Raw genomic sequence first — 20,574 nt, 5'->3', positions numbered from 1 at the left:
AACCCTAACCCGAACCCGAACTCATACCCTAACCCTAACCCTAACCCAAACCCGAACCCTAATGGTAACCCTAACCCCAACTGGAAACTGAACCCTTAGCTGATCCCCGAACCCGAACCCAAACCCTAACCCCAACCTGAACCTGAACCCAACCCAGAACCTGAACCCTAATGCTAACCTCAACCCCAATCCAAACCCTAACACCTAACCTGAATCCAAAACCGAACTCGAGCCAGAATGCCAAATTCGAACCCGTACCCAAACCCTAATCAAACCTGAACCTGAACCCTACCCCTTAATCTAACCCCAAACCCTATTCCTAACCGCCACCTTATCCCTATACCTACTGCTACTCTCCACTTAGCCATAATCCTAACCCAAACCTAACACTCACTGCAATTTCTACCCATAGCCTAATTCTAAGCTCACCCTATCACTCTTTCTTCTTACATTTAAATGTTAACCCTTCCATGTCCTTATAGCTCTCCCCAACCTCAGCCCAGTTCTGTTCAATCCCAACCTTAACCCACCCACCACTCTATTCCTAACCCAAGCACAACCACATCCCTTATGCGGCCTCATCCCGGTTTCTCGTGCGGCATTTCTATTCTGATCCTCACCCTAATTCTCAGCCTGATCTACACTCACATCCTAAACAGGCCAAGAACTTGCTGAAGTTCTCATTTTCTTCTGAGCCCTCCTCACTGCGCACCCTGCCCACATGCCCGTGGTGTCGGCTTGTCCTGAGTGCTTGTCTCTGACTCCCACACCCTTGCACACATCACCCAGCAGTATGGTGGGTATTGTTTTTGATTTTTTGCTAAGTTTTATTTTAATCCAAGGACTTTGCTTCATACAAAATGTCATTGTAGAAACAATAGCAGAATCCAAAGTTTGGCTGATAAATATTACTCAGGCAGCAAACTAGTCAATCACAGATTTTTTTTTAAAGTGAGTCCCAGTTGTGTTGCATGGTTGGGACTTCTCTTTTTTTTTTTTTTTTAACACTGTTCTTAAATATAAAGTTTTGCAACAAACCTTTGATTTATATCAAATATAATTAAAAATTAACAAATGAATACATTGTATCAAAAAGTACGAAGATATACATTTTCATGCACATACTTGTATATATGTATATATGTATATATTTTACATGCACACGTAACTTATTCAAACTACAGCCACTGCTTGACTGGTTCCAGATGCAGACAACTGGTTGATGCACTTAAAATTTGGCAACTCACTATGAGATTTCAGGGGAAACATATGATAGCTGAGAAGAGACGGTGCAGGAACAAAACCCAACATCAGGAAACAAGACACGACATCTCCTCCCCACTCCCTGTAAATTTCACCAATTCCAGCGTCTAGGGGAATCCGGACACGCCAGCGAGGCTGTGTGGATCTGGAAAAGCGGATTCTCCACCAGACATGGCCTGGGAAAGCAGCTGTGGTTCTGCACGGAATGGATACATTCAAATTAACACGGCTGGGGGAGCAAAGACAAAACAGCAGCTTCGAAATACACGACCTTCTGCTTTGCAACAGGAGCACAGCATTCACATGCACAGTCAGAGACTCCAGTTCAGTCATATCCTACTGGAGTAAAATACTCTGTTATCTTAAAGTTTCAGAGTGTTGTGCCTTCGAGTACGGAAATTCTATAAAATGGTTTGGTCACAATCATGCTGAAACCCTAGAACAGGGGGTGGTCTTGTGTGTCTTGTTGCATAACCCTATGAGTTAACGGCATCTGCTCCCTGGGACGCACCTCCACACACGGACACGCACATACACCACACACCACGTTTCTTGAAGGAGAATCCTGGGGTAAAAGCCAATGGGGACACTCAAATGATCCAGCAGAGAGGTCATTTGACATTTCAGAACGTGGAGGACACACCAGAATCAACTCGTCTAAATGCTCCTTTTCTTCCCCAAACAAAGGGTCTCCTAGTGTGTTATGCACAACATGTCAACTACAGTCTCTCCCTTTTGGGAGTGGCCACAAGGCTGAATTTTGCTTTTGCTGCCTGCTTTTCCAGAAATGGTGGAAAAGCCCATTTGGTGGGCTTCAGATGCCCCCACCTCAGCCACAGTAGCTGAGTTTCTCCATCAATCGCTTCCTCCGAGTTTAGGCCTCATCTCAGTCAGGGCGTCACATCTACTCAGACACCAGCCCCCTCACGGCCTGACGGCCCCATATCCACCCCCTAGCCCATGCCCCTCTGGGTATCATGTGAAAAGAAGTTTTCACAACGAGAGATCATGCCCTGCTTGGCACCCTCCTGTCCCTGAGTATGAGATGCAGAACAGCCTGAAAACGCCCCACACGAGCACATACTCCACTCTGTGCTGTGGTTTCCATGCGTGGGAGGGACACAGGGAATGGTCGCCCCATTTCTAGTTACAGCCATGCCCCGGGATGTCGTCTGAGTGTTCTCCGTTGACACCAGCTCTCTACTTGGTTGCTGTTTGGAACAGTTTCCACAAAACCCACCCACAGTTCAAGCAGGCCTCACATCACCATTCCTGGAGCCTGGCGTGAGAGGGCTCAAGGTCAGGCACTTGGTCGACAGCAGCGGGAACCAGGGGTCGTCTGGGGACCACCCGGACCGCACACAAGAGCGTCTCCTCATGAGTGTCACGAACACACAGCAGGAAAACTGATTTCCCCACAGGTTTGATTTTTTAAAGTAATATCAACATTTCCTTTCCAGTCCTTCTGTTTTCTATTTTCTCTAGATCAAGTATACAGAATCGACAAAAGAGTGAAGGGTGTTGCAATTAAAAACCAAAACCCACAGCAGGAACATTTTCCAGATTTGGTCCCTGTTGGAGCTGACAGTGTCTGGAGAGGACAGAGCGCATCTGAGTGTGTTTCTAGCATCCATTTGCTGCCAAAGGTACGAAGAGCACGCCGGCGCATGTGGCGCGGGAGAGGCCTGCACGGAACAGCAGCCAGGCTACCGGGTGCGGGACTGCAGCTCTGTCACTGCCGACTTTGGCCCGCAGTCTCGCGACGCTTATAGACATGCCCGGCCCTCTGTAGCACACATTTGGATAAAGGATGCTCCCAACAAGATTTGGCCCTCCTAAAAAAGGTTCCAAGCATGCACCCCAGATGCTGGAGTCCATCACACAGGACTCAGACTGGCTGGGTCCTGTTCAACACACACGGCTGCTTCCTGTGTGGGGTCTGTGGGGTGAGACCCTGGAAGGCAGCAGAGGAGGAGATGGAGGAAGCCCAGCCCTCTACAGAAGGGCTCTAGTCATCCATTCAGCGTGAGAGAGGAGAGAGGAGCAGGAGGGCCTCCACTCAGCTTGCCCGGGAGGGCGGCCCCTCCTCCTCCGAGCTGCCGCCCCTGCCCTGGAGCCTGGAGCATCCCCAAGAGCCCAGCGTGGATGATAAAACTCATCGACGGGAACATGCCCGCTGAGCGGGTGCGTGGCGGCAGTGGGGCACAGCTAGCACCAGTGGTCTTGGTCGGGGTGGTGGTAGCTGTGCCGTGCCCGGCTGCCTGAGCTGAGCCCCAGAGTGCAGTGGTAGCCATTGGGCACACGGCGGAGGGGGTGGGACTGGGAGGTCAGGGAGGACACGTAGGAAGTCCGGGAGGAGCGGCCCGAGTTGGTGGCCACAGCCTCCTCGAAGGTGAGCGTGTCCTCAGGCTGGGTGCGGGCAGCGGCCTCGCTGTCCAGACGCTGCCCCAGGTAAGGGTCGGAGCCGATCCGAGAGCCAGGCGCCAGGGGCTGGCTGAGGGGGTCTCTCTGGAGCAGGGCATTGTGTTCAGAAAGGCCGCGGCTAAGTCGGCCAGGGGAGAAGGCGGGGAGGCTGGTCTGAGCCCCGGTGAAATGGACGGGTGAGGAGTTGGCCGTCTTGTAGGTGATGCTGGGACGGGGGGTCAGGGGGGTCTGGGGGAGCTGCCTGCGGCCCCCACGGCCAGGGGTGCTAGCACCAGATGTTGACAGCAAGGGGCTCCCATTCACCGAGCCACCACCCTACAAGGAAACAGAATAGAGCAAATCAACTCTGAGGACAAGACAATACGACAGAGCAGGTGAGAGGCAGGAAGCAGCATGAGGGGCAGAGCCGGGCAGGTGGGCTGCACCTGGGGTGGCCCAGGAGGCGGTGGGCAGGGGTGCAGGATGGGAAGGCCCTGGGCATCAGGCTCGGATGGCAGGTGATGGGAAGGGATGCCCTGGGGCCCAGAGGAGAGGAAACCAGAGGCGGGCCTGCCCCGGTGGGGAGGGAAAGTAAGGAAGCGACTGGAGAGGACGAGGTCGGCAGGAGCGCAGACCCAGGCCTGGGAACAGGGCACGAGGGCCCAGCGGGTGGGGCACGTGTGGAGGGGCAGGCTGCTCACCCTACCTGTCGTGGGGGTCCTGGCTCCTGCCCGGTCGTCGGTGACGTGGGGTGGCTGCCAAGGGCAGGCTTGGGCTGTGGGGGCTCACGGCCCCCAAAGCGGTCGCAGGAGTAGAAGCGCTGCTTCTCAGAGGAGGAGGAGGAGGGCTGCCTCCGCTCCTGGGACCGGCCACGCTCCTGTCTGCGCTCCCGCCGGCAGCCTGCGGGCCCCTCTGCCAGGGGCGGCCCTGGCCCCGCAGTGCTGCTGGGGGCTGGCAGGGAGAGGAGAAGTCAGCACAGGAAGCTGGCCAGGGACAGACCCCAGCCCAGACCTGGCCTACACCACCTGCAGGAGTCCCAGGATTGGAGCTGGGGGTAGGGTGGTCCTGCCTGGTCCCCTACCCAGGGCCAGTGGTGAGGTCGTGAGGTACAGAAAAGAAGAGGGTCCCCCATGGGCTCTTGGACCCCCTGCTCAGGCCCACTCACACTTGAGAGCCCTGGCACGCACCGCCATCCGTGTCTGCAGACAGGCTGGGCCCCTTTTCCAGGGACTTCTGCTTCCGGTCCCTGCGGCGGTGGCAGCGGTGGTGGTGGTGAGGCGCCTGGCTGGCTGGCGCACGGTCCAGGGCAGCAGTGCAGAGATGGGCCACGTGGGAGCGCTGTGGTGCCAGCGTGGAGATGGAGCGCTTCATGGGACTGGCATCTGGGGCCGGCTGCAGGGACACGGGCAGTGCGGCCTGAGAGTGGGGCCCGGGGGAGGTTGGGACAGCAGGAAGCAGCCATGACACAGGCCAGGGCTCAGGGACAGCAGGACAAGTCCCGTCGGGAGAAATGAGCCTGAGACTCAGGCCCCACAGCTGGGGCATCTCCCCAGACATGCAGGTTGAGCTCCCTGGGGGGAAGCAGGTCTGGCAGGGTCCCCCGGAAGGCCGCACTGAGGGGCCAGGGCTCAGGGACCACCTGGCCTGCCCTTCTCCCTGGAAAGCTCTTCCCACTCAAGACACCCCTTTCCTCCAGAGCACAGCACTCTTTATGTGGTGTCCTCCCTCCCAGGCCGGGTGGGGCCTGGGCAGCCTGTCAGCCTCAGCGTCCCGAAAGGACAGAAAGGAGGCCAGGGAGAAGGAGGATGCTGGCCTGGCCAGAAGAATCTCCAGTGGGGGCCCAGAGGTGCCTCAGTGGCTGCAGCGTGATCACTCTGCCAGCCGTCTGTCCACCCAGGACTGTGAGGCTCCTCCCCCAGGGCTAAAAGCAGGACCTGCAGACATCAGCCCTCCCACAGCCACCACTTGGCACCACGAGCCCCAGAGGGAAAAGAGGCACGACACAGGCCGTGCACTCACTGAAGAGAGGCAGCCATCATGGGGCAGTGGGCAGAGACAGAGCAAGAAGTAGGAAGTGAGGACAGTGCAAGAAGGAGGAAAGAGGAAGGGAGGAAAGAGGAGGGAGGAAGGGAAGAGGGAGGAAGGGAGGAGGGAGGAAGGAAGGGAGGAAGGAGGAGGGAAGAGGGAGGAGGGAGAAGGGGGGAGGGAGGAGGGAAGGGAGGAAGGAGGAAGGGAGGAGGGAGGAAGGAAGAGGGAGGCAGTGAGGAATGGGTATTGTGGCGAAAGCAGGGAAAGGGAAGAGGACAGAAGATATTACCAACGGGAGTGAGTGTGACAAGTCACGAGAATAAGGTCCAAAGTAAACAGACAGAATCAGAAACCACAGAGGAGACAGCAACAGAGCCGGAGGAGAAGCACACAGAGGGCTTGGGCCACTCTTGGGCCATCGGGAGCCGGCACACGCCCGGGCAGCCCTGAAGGTCCCAGGCAGCCCCGTCCAGCCCCTGTTGGCCAGGTCCTTGTGAGAGGAGCTCAGCCCAGGAAACACCAGAGCCACAGCCCCCTTCCCGAGACTTCCTGCTCAGTCTCCAAACCCATCCGGGAGGAGCAGGGGCCGGAGGGGCGCTACCTCCAGTGTCCAGAGAGAGAACGGGTGGGTCATTCCCAGATCCTCTGCAAAGGTGAAAAGGGTGGACCAAGCTGCGGGGGGCGGACGGGGCTGGGGAGGGAGGGGCGTGTCCCAGAGAGAGGGGCACGCCAGGCCAGGGATTCTGGCCGGGGGCAGATGCCCACGTGCCCCCACAGGAGGCTGAGCACAGGTGGGCGGTGGGGTCTCTGCTGGCCTGGCCGCACCCCGTGACCAGCATTGTGCTCTGGGGTGGCCCAACGGGGCTGACTGTGTCCAGGCTGCAGAGCAATGGGGAGGCCCCACCCCAGCAAAGCCGTCTCCATACCAGATCTCAGCCCCACTCCCCGACCCTCCAGACCACCCACCTGAGTCTCTGCCGCCAGGCGGGGCATGGAGGCCGCTCGGCCCTGGCTCTCCAGCCCAGGTTGGGGCTCCCCATCAGGGCCTCTCAGGGCCATGCTCTGCATCTGGACATCCACAGCCTGGGGGTACAGCAACCCCCCAGTCACACCTGGACCCCAGCACCCACAGCCCACTCTCACCCCCTCCCCATCCCTGTCTCAGCCCCATCCCTGTCTCGCCCCATGCCTGTTTCACTCCCCAGCCCTGGGCACCCTCACTGATTTTCCTGGCTGCACCACTGGGATCTCTGCAGAGTGGCCGCGCTCCAAGGGTGTCCTCGCCTCATAGGGCCCCTCCTGGGTCCTCTGAGTGCCCCAGGAGACAGACTCCTTGATGCCACTCTCTTGGGTTTGTCTGTGGAGAAGAGAGAGTTGTCCTGTTGGCTCGGAGGTCCATGGCTCCCAGAATGCCCACCCAGGACCTGGCTCCAAACTGCCAGGAACCCTATTGGTACCCCCTGTTCTGGGTTAGAGGGAACTCAGAGGGGTGAAGCCCCTCGAATGCGGGTACCCTCAAGTGGAGGCACAGCAAGTGACACGGACACAATGCTTGGGCTCAGAGCCGACAGACAGAGAGGAGGCCTTGGATACCAACCGAGTGAAGGCTGGGCCCACTGTTTCCTGGTCTAGGGACATCCAGTACGTTGCTCAGCCCTAGACAGAGGCTCACGAGTGCAGTGGGAACGGAACTGCTCACAGCAAGGACGAGGCCACGTGTGTACGGTGTGCACAGTATCTAGCAGCTGAGGACGTCTTGCCACCACAGGCGCGTGGCCAGCCCTGAGCCCATGGCCCCGCCTGGGGCACCTCCTCTTTCTCACCTCCAAATTCAATGGCTCCTCCCCACATCCCTGACCCCCAGCCACACAGGCCATTGTGCCTTTCCAATCTAGGCTCCAGTGTCGCCTACTGGGGGAGCCCTTCCCTGGGCATACGCAACCCACCTGCCTTTCACTGTCAGTGTCTGTTTCTCTTATGTCTCCCAAGTGGCAGTGAAACTGCCCGGCATTTGCCTGGTACTGCTCTTTCTCGTGTTCAGTCACCCAGGCTGGGGGGCATTAACTGCACTCTGAGCTCAGAGGCAGAGCCAGCAGATGGTCTCAGCCACCTGCACTAACGACCAGATCAGTCCCAGCTGGGGCTTCTGAGGACATCCTTCCTCTTCCCACAGTCGCAGCATCTCCCGGCAGTGTGCTGTGTGGAGCTGCAGCAGCCTCGGGAAAGGCTGAGCCTGAGAGGAGGAATGCCCGGGAGCACAGAAGCTGGCTCCCAAGGCCTTGTCACCCCTGAGGTCCCACTGCACTGAAGCCAGGTGTGCTCTTACAGCGTCCGCTAGATGGCAGTAAAGGCCCACTTCCCAGCTCAGGAGTGGTAACTGATTTGTGTAGAAATTATAACCAGCGAAATAAGGGATGTTCATTCTCCTGAGCTGAAAGCCCAGCTCAGGTCAATCCATAAAGATGCCTCACCACCCCATTCCCTCCAGCACACGCACACTCAGATCAACTGTTTAAATGCAAAAATGAGATCTTAACCAACAAGGAGAAGGGAGACCACGAGAACAAGGGGGTTTCCAGGGGCTCTGGAGGCCAGCCCCCAGGGTCTGTATGCGCTACTCAGGAGCACAGTCTTCACACGGCACGTGCACAGTTCAGGTCAGGCTCTCCTGGTGTTCTGGAAGGTCTCCCACTCTGGATGCGCACCCCTGCAGGGTCGCCCCTGCATCAGCTCGGGCTGCCACGACTCGCTCCGGCTGGTGGGACATGAGGAGTGGCCTGAACATCTGCACCCCGCCCTCACCACACGGGGCAGTCCAGACACTGGATGGAGACCAAGCCATCCTGGGTCCATGTGGCCCAGAGGAGCTGGCCCAGGCCAGACCCAAAGAACTGGCAAGTTGGCCCCTAAATGCGAGAAGTAACACACCACTCAGCAACGACAGTTTGTTCCTCAGCAAAAGCTACCTGACTAACAGTCCATGACCCAAAATCAGGCTTCAAAAAGGAACTTTCAAAACAAGTGCAGGAGAGGAAGAATCAGGGTCCTGGCCCACCTGGCCTCCCTCCAGGACAGCGGGTCGGGGTCAGGCCCCACTCTCAGCACTTGCTGGGTGAGGCACAGCACACCTCTCTGCTGGGGGCTCAGCCAACAACTCGTTTTGGCCAAGGGATGTTAGCAGACATGGGATCCCCAGTGGCCCCGGGGGGTGCCGAGAAGACCTCGCCCTCCAGTGGAGCCCAGCCTGGCCACCAGCGACCACCCCTCAGAGATCCACGATGTGAAAAAACTGATTGTTATTTTACATCACTTGGTTTTGGGTGGTTCATTATCAAGAATGATTGTGGCAAGAGTTACGTGATATAGAAGGACCTTACCAATTTGCCTACAAAACAAAACTGCTTCAGAAATCAGTACCAGCATGGAAATCTGAGAGGAAAAATGTCTTAAAGGAGTTACCAAGATTAGAAAACGAGGCCATTAACAGAATGGCGTGAGGACCTGAGACAGAAGGTGTGCAGGCATCAAAGGCCAGGGAGGAGCAGAGGAGAAATGGGCATGCAAGTGGAGGTGAGATGGGGTCTGAACTGTCGAGATCAGTTGACCTCAGTGCTGGCAGAGGCACCTGTCTAGCATTAGGGGAATAATTTTACAGTCCACCATAGAGACTGCTCACAGCAGATGTGGACCAGCTTTCGGGTGGCACCCACAACGACATCTGAGTCGAGGTGGGTTTGGGGTCGATGGCAGAGCCAATCCTCAAGAGCTGTGATGGGACTTTAGGGCTCCCTGTGCCAGAGTGCTGCCCACGGGGAACCCCTCAGGTGTCCAGCAGGAGTGAGAGTGGGGCAATGGGGGCAATGGGGACACTGGGGGCCCTGCTTTCTCCCTGCACTGCCCGCCCTGCGCCAGGTACTCACACGGCCCCACCATTGCTGAGGGAGGCTGAGCTCTTCTGCCGAAGGAAAACCCGGGCTCCTCGGAGAACAGCTGGCTGCGTCTGCTCCAGCGTGGCCTTCAGAGGGTGGAACAGGGACACGGGGCCCATCTGCAGGAGGGATGCAGGAAGGACGAGGAGCCCTGAGGGCCGGGGAGGTGCCTAAATGACCTGCCCCGACCCCACAGCACAGCACAGGCTCCTTGTGTCTCAGTGAGGCCACTGGCCTGCCCTGCTCCAGGCCCACCCCTACATATGAGGCAGCCAGGGGCCAGCTCCCAACCTGGCCTGTTGGTGACTCAGGAAAGGCACCTCGCTTCTCTAGACCTCAGTTTCTCTACCTGCAAAATTCATGGACTGGATCTGATTACATCTGGCAAAAAGATTTCGTCTCATCATCACCTTGGACTGACTGGCGAGGGGGTTGGAGCCCTAGGCTGAGCAGAATTCTGGGGAGATTCCAGGGCGGGAGGTGTCAGCACAGACAAGGGAATGGGTGTGGGCACCGGATACTTCCCGTCCCAAGGGGTGAAGGTAAGCTCTGAGCATGGGACAATTTTCTAGGCAGAGTCCACACACAGTCAGTGAAGGTTCTGCTGTGTGAGAAAGCCATTGTCTTTGAAGGATGACATCAGGAAGATGGGCCCCCAAACCACCCCAGTCAGAGGCCTGGTGCACAAGTTGTGATTCTGGACTGACAGTTTGAGTCTTTTTGGTCCCTGCCTGGTGTCGGGTACACAGATTCTCCTCCTCCCAAAGCAACCTCCTCAAGTACTCTTCATGACCTTTCTTCTACCACTTAAGAAAGGAGTATTGCCTAGAGCCTCTGTTCTCAGCCACCTTCTCGCCGGCCCCACCACTAGCTCTCCAAGTCAGGGCCTCCCTGGTACCACCAGGCAACCAGCTAAGAGAAAGTAGAAAGGAGCCAGAGAGGCTGCTGCAAGAACCTCTCATCTTCCTTTTCCCACTGCACTTTCTCCAAGAAGCGTGTGGTCCCCACTGCTGTCAAACAACTCAAGGATGCCAGAGTCCCAGAGTTACTTCTTGGGAATCCCAGAGCCCGGTACCTGGGACAGGCCTCCAGGAGCCTGGTGAATCTGGTCTCTAGTGGTTTTGTTCTGTTTGTAGAAGTCAAATATCATCAGAGCTGCGTAGACTTTCCCCACTGTCATCTCATCAGCTGAAAGAAGAGCAGAGGTTCTAGTTTGCAGGAGAAAGGGGACAGACAGCCGCAGACAACGTGGGATGAGGAAACAGCCCTCCACCACGAGGAGCCCTGGACATGCTGGGGCAGGAGCACGGGGCTCGGCCACCACTCAACGCTGAGCTCATCCCTCCTGGAGCTGCACTGATTCTTCTCGAGGCCCCACTCCACCTCGCACGGGGCCCTCAAGCTCCTGCCAGCAAAGCGGACTGGAGGTGAATCTTTCAGCACCTCATCCCTTCTGGCGTCTCTAACTGCAGGAGTCTCCCTACCTTTTCTCTAGATTTTTTGAAGTAAACTCCCCACACTAGGAGTGTGGATGACCTCGCTCAACAGAATAAAGGCCATCTTCTCCACAGCTCCTGTGCACCTACTCTGAAGACCAGCTTTCCCTGCAGGGGAAACTGAGTCCAGACTATCGAGGAGGTGAGCCTCCCTCACCAAGGTGACTCGACAGTTGGCCTCACCCAGGCCTCCCTGCTCTGCCTCTGGGTGGGACGTGAAAGGGGGGTGGGCAGAGGGACTCTCTCACTCACGTTTATGGGGTGGCACCAGTAAATCCAGGGTCTTCTGGGGCAGATTGGCCCACACAGAGGAAATCTCCTTTCTCAACTCTGCGTCGCACTGATGCTGCTTCGTGCCAGCTGGGGCGGGACAAGGGTAGGGACGGAAGAGATGTCAGGAGCCATCCCGCAGCCCCTGGAGGGAGGCAGAGCGGGCGCAGGCGGAGAGAAACATGGTGTTGGGGAAGATACGGCAGAGATGGCGCTGGAAGGAAAGTGCAGGGGGAAGAAGCGCTGCCCTGGAGCTGGTCCAAGCCCTCCTTACCAGAACCTGCCTAGAGCAAGAGGCGCATGAGCCGAGCCTGCAAGTGGCTCGGGACGTGTGCGTGGGTGGGGGGTAGGGAGGGAAATGGCAGTGCTCTAGCCACTCATCCGTCCACTCAATACTATTTACTGAGTGCACACCAGATGTCCGGTACTGTTTTAGCAGACAGAACAAAACAGAAGAAACCACCCTTCTGGAGTCACAGGACTTTAATCTACAATAAAGTAGCAATAAGTTAAAAAAGCCCAGTCGGTTGGATAGAGGAAAAGCCAAGTGGGGAGGGATAAGAAATATCTAGAAGGCTGCAGTTTGGACAGGGTGGTCAGGAGAGGTCTCAGAGAAGGTTGTCAGTGTGTAAGACCTTGAAGGCAAGGACCCCGGAGTGTCACATGGTGAGCAGGAAGGCAGGGCTGGAGCAGGGGAGGGCGCACAGGTCAGAGACGCTGAGACAGGAAGCAGAGCAGGGTTCTGAGCAGAGGGATAAAATATCCTGATTTATCTTTTTTAACAATAAAATTCACCCTTCTTAGTTACCCCATGCTATGAATTTTGGTAAATGCGTACGGTCGTGCATCCACCACCACAACCAAGACATGGACACCATCACTGTCAAGCCCCTCGGTGCCCTCTGCAGTGGAGCTTCCTCCTGGCCCCTGGCAGCCACGGATGTGTCCTCTGTCTCCAGGGCCTGCCTTCTCCAGAACATCACGCCATGGCGTCACACCAGGTGCCGGCCTTGGGGTCTGACTTCTCTCACTCAGCGCAATGCATCTGAGGCTCCCCTGCACTGCTGAGCCTCACTGTATGGACAGACCGCTTTGCTCGTCGGCTCACCAGCTGATGGGCATTTGAGTTGTTTACAGTTTTGGGCGATTATAAAGGAGGCTGTAAACATTCGCATATAAGTTTTTGTGTGGACATATATTTTCATTTCATCCCACTTAGGAGTGGCTGGGCCATACGATAAGGAACTACCAAACTGTTTTCCAAAGTGGTTGCACCAGCTTGTATTCACACCCGAACACTGAAGAAGTCCAGTTTTCTGCATTCTCACCAGCACTTAATATCATCGTTAAAAAAGAATTTTAGCCATTATAACAGGCATGTAGTGTTACCTTGTTGTAGCTTTATTTTGGATTTCTCTAATGACTAATGATACTGAACATCCTCACATGTGTTTATTTGCCTTCCATATATCTTCTTTGGTGATGTGTCTGTTCAAATCTTTTGCCCATTTTTGGGGAGTTGTTCATTTCCTTATTACTGAGTTGTGAGAGATCTTTAGATAGTCTGGAAACAAATCCTATATCAGATATGTGTTTTGCAAATATTTTCTTCAAATCTTTCACTTGTCTTTTCATTTTCTTAAATGTCTTTTGAAGAGCAAAAGTTTTTGATTTTAATAGAGTTCAATTTATCAGTTTTTTCTTTTATAATTTATGCTTCTTATGTCTTAAAAAATCTTTGTCTAACTCAAAATTGCAAAGATTTTTCTCCTGTGTTTTCTTCTAGAGGTTTTATAATTTTATATTTTGCATTTATGTCTATGACCCATTTGAAGTTAATTTTTGTAAAAGATATGTGCTATGGACTGAATTGTGTCCCCCACCAACCCACTCATAACCCCCAATATGACTATACTTGGAAATAGGGCCTAGAAGGGGGTAATTAATGTGAAATGAGGTCATAAGAATGGGCTCTATCCAATAGCGCTGGTGTCTAATAAGAACAGGAAGAGACACCAGAGAGCTCGCTCACTCTCAGTATGCATGCAGGGGACAGACTGTGTGAGAGGAGAGACAGAGAAAGCGGCCACCTACAAGCCAGCAGAACAGGCCCCAGAATGAGACCTACCTTCCTGGCACCTTGATCTTGGACTTCTAGCCTCCAGACTGTGAGAAATAGATTTCTGTGTTTAAGCTGCTCAGTTATGTTATTTTGTTACAGCAGCACAAGCAGACTAAGACAGCAAATGTCAAGATGGGTGGGGAGTGGGGGGCACACAGTTGTCTAACCTTTTCTAGCACCATTTGTTGAAAAATTATCTTTTCTCCATTTAATTGCCTTTGCAACTATATTGAAAATCAATTGATTTAAGTGAAAATAAATTTATTTAAGTGTGAGTCTCTATCTGGAGGCTCTATTGTGTCCCATTGATTTTTGTCTCCATCTTGTCATCAACACCACATACCTTAAACAACGCAGCTTTATAGAAAGTCTTTGATCCACATAGGGTGAGTTTTCTAACTTTGTTGTTCTTTTTTCAAAACTGTTTTTGTTACCCAAGTTCTTTTGCTTTTCTACATATATTTTATAATTGGTTTATAAATTTCTACCCAAAAAGCCTGTTGGGATTTTGATTGGGATAACATTGATTCTATTGATCAATATGGGGTGAAAAGACAACAATATTGAGCATTTCAACTCATGAACATGGCACAGTGCTCGATTTATTTGGGGCTTCTTTGATTCCTTTAGTAAAGGTTTTGAAATTTGCAGCCCATAAATCTCACATATATATTTTTAGAGTTATCCAGCAATACAGAAGTATTTCATGTTTTCAATGCAATTTTAATGGAACTTTTTAAATTCCAATTGTATTTGCTAATATATAGAAATACATTCACTTTTTGCATCTTGACCTTGTATCCTGTGACCTTGCTATATTCCTGTATTAGTTTTAGTAACTTTTTTTTTTAATGGTTTAAAACAACAGGAAGTTATCATCTCAGTTCTGGAGGCCAGAGGCTCAGAATCAAGGTGTCAGTAGGGCCCTGCTCCCTCCAAAGGCTCTTATGAAGAATCCTTCCTTGCCTCTTCATAGCTTCCAGTGGCTCCCAGCAATCCTTGGCTTGTACATGCCTCAGTTTCATTAACTTTTTATTAGACTCATTGGGATTTTTTGCACAGATAATGACATCAATTGTGAATAGAGGCAGTTTCATTTCTTTCTTTCAACTGGTACATCTCTTATTTCTTTTTCTTGACTTACTACAATGGTTAGGACCTCAAGTACAATGTTGAACAAGAATGGTGACAGCAGACATCCTTGTCTTGTCCTTGATCTTAGGGGAAAGTAGTCTGTCTTTCTTCATTAAGTATGTCATTAGCTGTACGTTTTTCATAGAGATCCTTGATCAGATTTAGGAAGTTTCCTTTAATTACTAGTTTACATAGAATTTTTTTTAAGTCATGAGTGGACATATTTTGTCAAATGCTTTTTCTGCATCTATTAAGATGATCATATAGTTTTTCTTCTTTGATATATTAAATTATATTGATTGATTTTTAAACTTGAACCAACTTTGCATTCTTGGGATGATCCCTACTTTTGTCATAATGTATTAATATGCATATATATATTCAGTTTGCTAAATTGCGTTGAAGATTTTTGTGTCTATATTCATGAGGGATGTTGATCTGTAATTTTCTTTTCTTGTAATGTCTTTTTCCATTTTTGGTATCAGAGCAATGCTGGCCTAATAAAAACAGTTGGGAAGTATCCTCTCTTTTTCTATTTTCTGGGAGAGTTTGTACAGAATTGGCATATTTCCTCCTTCAGTGTTTGATAGACTTCACCAGTGGAGCCAACCGGGCCTGCAATTTTCTTTCTTGGGAACTTTTTAACTATGAATTTAATCTATTTAATAAATATAATATTACTCAGGTTATCTATTCTTTTTTTCAGATTATCTATTCTTGAATAGTTTGATAGTTTGTCTCAAGGGATTTTCCCATTCCACTTAAGCTGAATTTTCCCATTCACATAAAGTTATTCACAAAATTTCCTTATTACCCATTTATATGTCAGCCGGATCTGTGGTGGGATTCCCTCTTTTGTTCCTTATATTGGTTATTTTTATTTCCTCTTTTTTTCTTGATCAGTCTGGCTAGAGATTTATTAATTTTATTCATTTGATTTTTAACATGATCATTCTGGCTGCTGTGTTGAAGGAAGACTGAAAGGGGCAGGGCATTAGCAGACCAGTTAGAAGCTACTCCGACAATTCAGTTAAGAGCCAAGAGAATGGTTTGGACCAGGAGGTAGCAGTGAGAGAGGGTAGAGAAGTGACCATGTTCTGCGTGTATTTTGAAGGTAGAGTCTGAGGATATGATAAGAGATTAGATATGGATCAGATGGGGTAAGAAAAAAAAGAGGAGAGAAGAATGACTCCACAAGTTTTGGTTTGAGCAGCTGGAAGGACAGCTGCCATGGAAGAAGGTGGGGAAGACTACGGGAATACCCGTTTGGCAAGTGAACTTTGATGCTCATTGGCTCCACGTGGAGATGGGGAATAATTTGTGGGATATATAGGTCTGGAGGCCTGACTGAAAACACAAAATTGGAATTCACAATATTTAAACCATGGGAATAAGTGATATGGCAAAGAGAACAGTCTGAGGCACTCAGTGACATTCAGAGATTGGGAGACACAAGAAACCACAAAAAGAGACATAAAAGGGTTTCAGAAAGAAGGAAGTGACAACTGAGAAAAGGCTGCATAGGTTCACGGGACAATGGTTGAGAATGTGGAGGTGACTGGAGGGCTTATCAAGAGCAGCTCCAGCAGTGTGCTGCAGCGACTGGAGACAGAGACAGAAGTAAAGCAATACAGACCAGTCTTTCAAGGAGCTGGCTGCTATGAAGGAGAGAAGAAAAATAGGCAAGTCGATGGAGGGGGAAGAGAAGAACTTTTGAAAGATGAGAGAAATAATAGCGTGTTTATATCTTGATACAAACAATCCAGTAGAGAGAGAATGATGGGGCAAGAAACAGGGTACAGAATTCCTGGCATGACATCCTCAAGTAGGTGATGAGAACAGGACCTAGTGTGCAAGGCGGGGACTGGCCTGGACTCATCCGTTATACAAGAGATGGCCAAGCTCAAGGGCACGGCTGCAGGGAGGAGGGCAATGTGGGTGTGGGGTGCAGGTCCCCTCTGGTGACTCTGTTTCTCCGTGGAGGGGAAGTGGCCATCACCTGAGGGTGAGGGTGGGGAGGACGTGCAAGAGTGCCATTCTCTCCTGACTTGGCACAGGCTATGCGGTCCTGTGGGTAAGCTCAGGAGAGGGCCTGATGGCTCGCTATGGGGAGAGGGCAGAAGGCACACAGATGCTTCACCTTGGAAGGGGTGCTGGCTCATGTGAGGCAGGGCCAGGCTGTGTTCTGGCTCCAATACTCGCTAGCTCTGGGTAAGCTGGACAAGTCAGTTAATTTCACTGCATCTCATTTTCCTTATATGAAACTGGGGTCATTACAGTGCTAACATGCAGGAAGGTTATCAGAGGATAAGGCAGCACCCAACAGAGGCGCCATGGGCAGCTGTCCTCAGTCCCCTCCAGACAGGCCCCCTCACCCCTCTCCCTGCACACCAGCCTAGGGGTGACTCTCAAGGGCGGTCGCGTGGCCCTGGCTTGGTAGCCTCCCCCTGAGGCTGCCTTGCTCACCTGGAGCCAGCTTGATCTCCAGTGCAGTCCGGATGAGGGCCATCAGTGTGGATGTGAAGTGGACGGTCATGTCCTCATTGGAGATGGGCATGTTCATGCGAACCAGGCGCTGGGGACAAGGGAAGAGGTCAGGGCCAGTCCTACCTGGATCCCCCTGCCACAGGACTACACAGTGCTCGAGGCCCCTAGAGGTTGGGCTTGGCCTCCCAGAGGTGTCCCTGCAGGTGCCCAGGCCCAAGTGAGGTTGGGTGGATGGGAGTTTTGCCAGCATTCACACTCACCCCTGGACTCCCACCCTCATCTGAGCTGAGGATTCTCCTGGCTGCGGAAAAGTAGAAGTCCAGATAAAGATTGTGGCGTAGGGCCAGGCCAGAAGCCTGGATCCCTCTGAAAGAACAGACCAGTCCTCAGCCAGAGGGAGCCTTGCCCAATGCATATGACTGGAACAAGAGAGCATGGTCGTGGCTGAGGAGGGAGGGGTCTGGGCTGCAGGACCAAGGCTGAGGCACCTGGGACAGCCCACAGACAGGAGGGAAGACCCCTGTCCTCACAGCTCTGCGCAACCTCAACTCCTACCCGCAGCCTGGAGCCCTGGACAAGGGGTGGGGTAGCCATGAGCGCAGCTCTGAGGTCCAGCTCCCATGGGGCACCCCTCAGCCCCAGGAAGGCTTCTGGCTCCCACCACCCAGCCAGGGGTCTGGAGGAGACGCTCAATGCCTGTCGCCCCAGGCAGCAGGGGAAGCCTTAGAGACGAGCTCCTTCACGTCCAAGGGACTCGGAACAGATGGGACCACGCAGGGCCTTGGGCTCAGACAGCAGCATGGGGGCCAGTAGGAGCGGCTCAGGGCCATCCGCCAGAATACAAGCACTCGGGACGAGACCAGGGGCAGTGCCCTGCAGCTCTGCTCCCTACTTCCTCATCAAGGCAGCAGCCTCCTTTCCTCTCTTCAGTTTCAAGGACAGAACAGGTGGAGACAGGCGTGTCTGTACCATAGTCCTCTGGGTGCAGTGGGCAGCTGCCCCAGAGCCTGAGGCTCTGAGAACTTAGCAATTTCCAGGAGGAAGAGGGTCTCAGGCATGTCTGGAATGTCCTGAGCATAGAGTGCCACCTAGCTGGTCAAGTGGAGCTTAGTGGTACTGTGACCCATCTATCTCCTCCTAGCAGCCTCCTGTCCCCTCCCACAGGACACAGGGCCCCTCCCTTGGGTCTGCCCGTCCTCTGCCAAGCCTGCACCCTGTGACAGAGCAGCTTTTCTGCCCCTTCTCTGCCTCCAGCGTCCTGGCCCCAAATCCAATCCTCAGCCTGACAGAGGGCAGGTGGCTAGAGACATGAGCCTAGACTCTCTCCCCCGAATGCTGGCAAAGCCCCACTTGGCATGTCCAATCATGGTCCCAGGACCTCACACGTCACCTGTGTGACGCACAGCAGGAAAAATGGCTTCCCAGAGCACAGTGTCCCTGCAGACCAGCACCAATGGCAGTGGCAGAGGCACAGGAATTCCTCTCCAGGGGAGTTGCGGAGTCAGGGACCGGTGTGAAGGAGGAACAAGCAGGCGACTTCCAAGAGAGGAGAGTTCCATCCAGGGCACCTTCACCAGAGGCTCTCGTCTGCCTGCCCAGGTCCTGGAGGCCAGGAACCTGAGAGAGCAGCAGAGGGCCAGGGCCAGGGCAAACAGACAGGCATCTCTGCCCAGGGCCTAGACCCTCCCGGCCATGGCCCTCTGTGCATCTCCTGGACCCTCCCAGCTCGCCAAGCCCATCCACTCCCACCTGCACCAAGGCCTCCCCTGGTCTTTCTGTGCCCAAGACCTTGGAGTTGGCCAGTGCAGCTGGGGAGGGGCTCCAAAGGCTACCCCGTTGCGGCCCTGCCTGCCCAGCCTGGCCCTGGGTGTCAGTGTGGACAGACCTCTCCTTCTTGGGGACCAAGCTATGGCCTCGCATGCAGGGCCTCCAGGCAGGCACAACATGCATGCCAGGCAAGGGGAGAGCAGAAAGATACCAGAGGTGTCTGCATGTGGCTTGGAGGAGCCACTCAGCTCCCAAAGGCTGTGCTGAGCCAAGTGACAGGCAAAGGCCAGAATTAGGGCAGAGAGACAGACAGCATGGACAGAACCAGAGACGAAAGCTCTGAGGGGAAGCTCACTCAGACGGAGGGTTCCAGACACAGGCTGGCTGAGCAATGGGACTCAGGACAGCTCCATTTGCTGGGGAGCCTGGGGGCCACAGAAGGGTTCCCAGGCAGGTGGGTGGGTGGGGTGCTAGGGGGATGGGGTGCTCACATACCAAGGAGGTGACTGAAGACGCATAGGCAGGTGGCAGCAGGCATGGGGCTGGGGCCATGTGACCTGCTCACCCACCCAGAGGGGAGGCCTGCAGGTGTCCCTCGGTTTACCCACTCCTGGCATTCGGCCTCCTGGGCTCCTTAGCAGTGGGGGAGTGGGCACAGGACCTCCTAGCCCCTGAGGCTGCCCTCTCCATGGTACCTTTCCTCCTTAATGCCACAGTGCCTCCTTCCCACGGGGGTGCCCACCAAGCCCTAGAGACACTTCCTCCCCGGCCAAGTGCAGCCCAGGCCAGGGAAGTTCCGCACATGCAGAGCTGGGGTGGGCTCTTCAGATGCACCGAGGCCCTGCAGGCTGCTGCCCCACCAGAGCAGACCCTAAGGGCTGGACCACTCCACCTATGTCATGGGCTTAGGGAATAGAGGAGCCAAGTGTGGTCCTGAGCCCAGAACAAAAATAGCCTCTGTCAAAAAAGCTGGTCTATCCCCTCATTTCTAGGAAAGAGGAGGGAGGGAGAAAAGGCAGACGGAGGCCTCTGGCTCCACCTTCCTGAGCCTCTTGAGGGCTCTCAGAGGGGGCAGCCCTGGGGGACAGGGGGCCAGTACAGAGACACCTTCACAGTGTCTGTGTCCCTCTGTCTGGGAAGGAAGCAGAGACAATCGGGGCAGAGAAGAGAAAGAACGATGAGACAGCAGCACGGCAGACAGACAGACGGACAAGCCCCGAGAGACGACGGGAGGCCAGCCCAGCACAGACAGCCCGGGGAGCGGGTCAGGGTCTACCTTGTATGCCACCCGAGCAGGGCACTTCTTCCCCAGCCCCAGGGGCGGAGACATGTGTTTCAGCATCTCAAACATGTCACTGTAACTGATGCGCCCACTGGAGACCCGGCCCAGAGAGGCAGAGGCAGAGTCGGGTCCACAGGAGGGTGCGGCAGGAGGGGCGGGGGAGGAAGCACAAGAAAACAGATCCAGTTAACCAGCGTCCGATTAAACGTCAAAAGTCCAAATGAGTAAGATGAGGGGTTTCTCTGCTGGACTCGATCCCCTCCTTGCCCCCCAGCCTCACCTCTGCACGCCAGCCCCACACAGGGCAGCGGGCAGGGGGATGTCAGAGCTAATGAACATGGAGGGATGAGGAAGGGCTGCATCGGGGCGGCTTTGGGTTGTCAACTTCTGATT

General features: G+C 53.8%; 1 protein-coding gene across 1 annotated transcript in view; it reads right to left on the bottom strand.

The window, feature by feature from the left end:
- Positions 1-2,677: 2,677 nt before the first annotated feature.
- The window catches only part of CACNA1B (calcium voltage-gated channel subunit alpha1 B), a 195,973-nt gene continuing 178,076 nt past the window's right edge, over positions 2,678-20,574 (bottom strand). Inside the window, exons 38-47 of the mRNA XM_046647936.1 lie at positions 20,176-20,272; positions 17,112-17,220; positions 11,372-11,479; positions 10,699-10,811; positions 9,615-9,742; positions 6,910-7,051; positions 6,661-6,777; positions 4,854-5,058; positions 4,373-4,617; positions 2,678-4,002 (exon numbers count right to left, since the gene is read on the bottom strand). Of these exons, the coding sequence (XP_046503892.1) occupies positions 3,472-4,002; positions 4,373-4,617; positions 4,854-5,058; positions 6,661-6,777; positions 6,910-7,051; positions 9,615-9,742; positions 10,699-10,811; positions 11,372-11,479; positions 17,112-17,220; positions 20,176-20,272 (1,795 nt within the window). The 3' untranslated portion in view covers positions 2,678-3,471. The remainder of the gene's footprint in view (positions 4,003-4,372; positions 4,618-4,853; positions 5,059-6,660; positions 6,778-6,909; positions 7,052-9,614; positions 9,743-10,698; positions 10,812-11,371; positions 11,480-17,111; positions 17,221-20,175; positions 20,273-20,574) is intronic.

Source organism: Equus quagga, chromosome 1 (assembly GCF_021613505.1).
Source record: "Equus quagga isolate Etosha38 chromosome 1, UCLA_HA_Equagga_1.0, whole genome shotgun sequence".
Lineage (NCBI taxonomy): Eukaryota > Metazoa > Chordata > Mammalia > Perissodactyla > Equidae > Equus > Equus quagga.
This window is presented reverse-complemented; position numbering and strand designations above follow the sequence as displayed.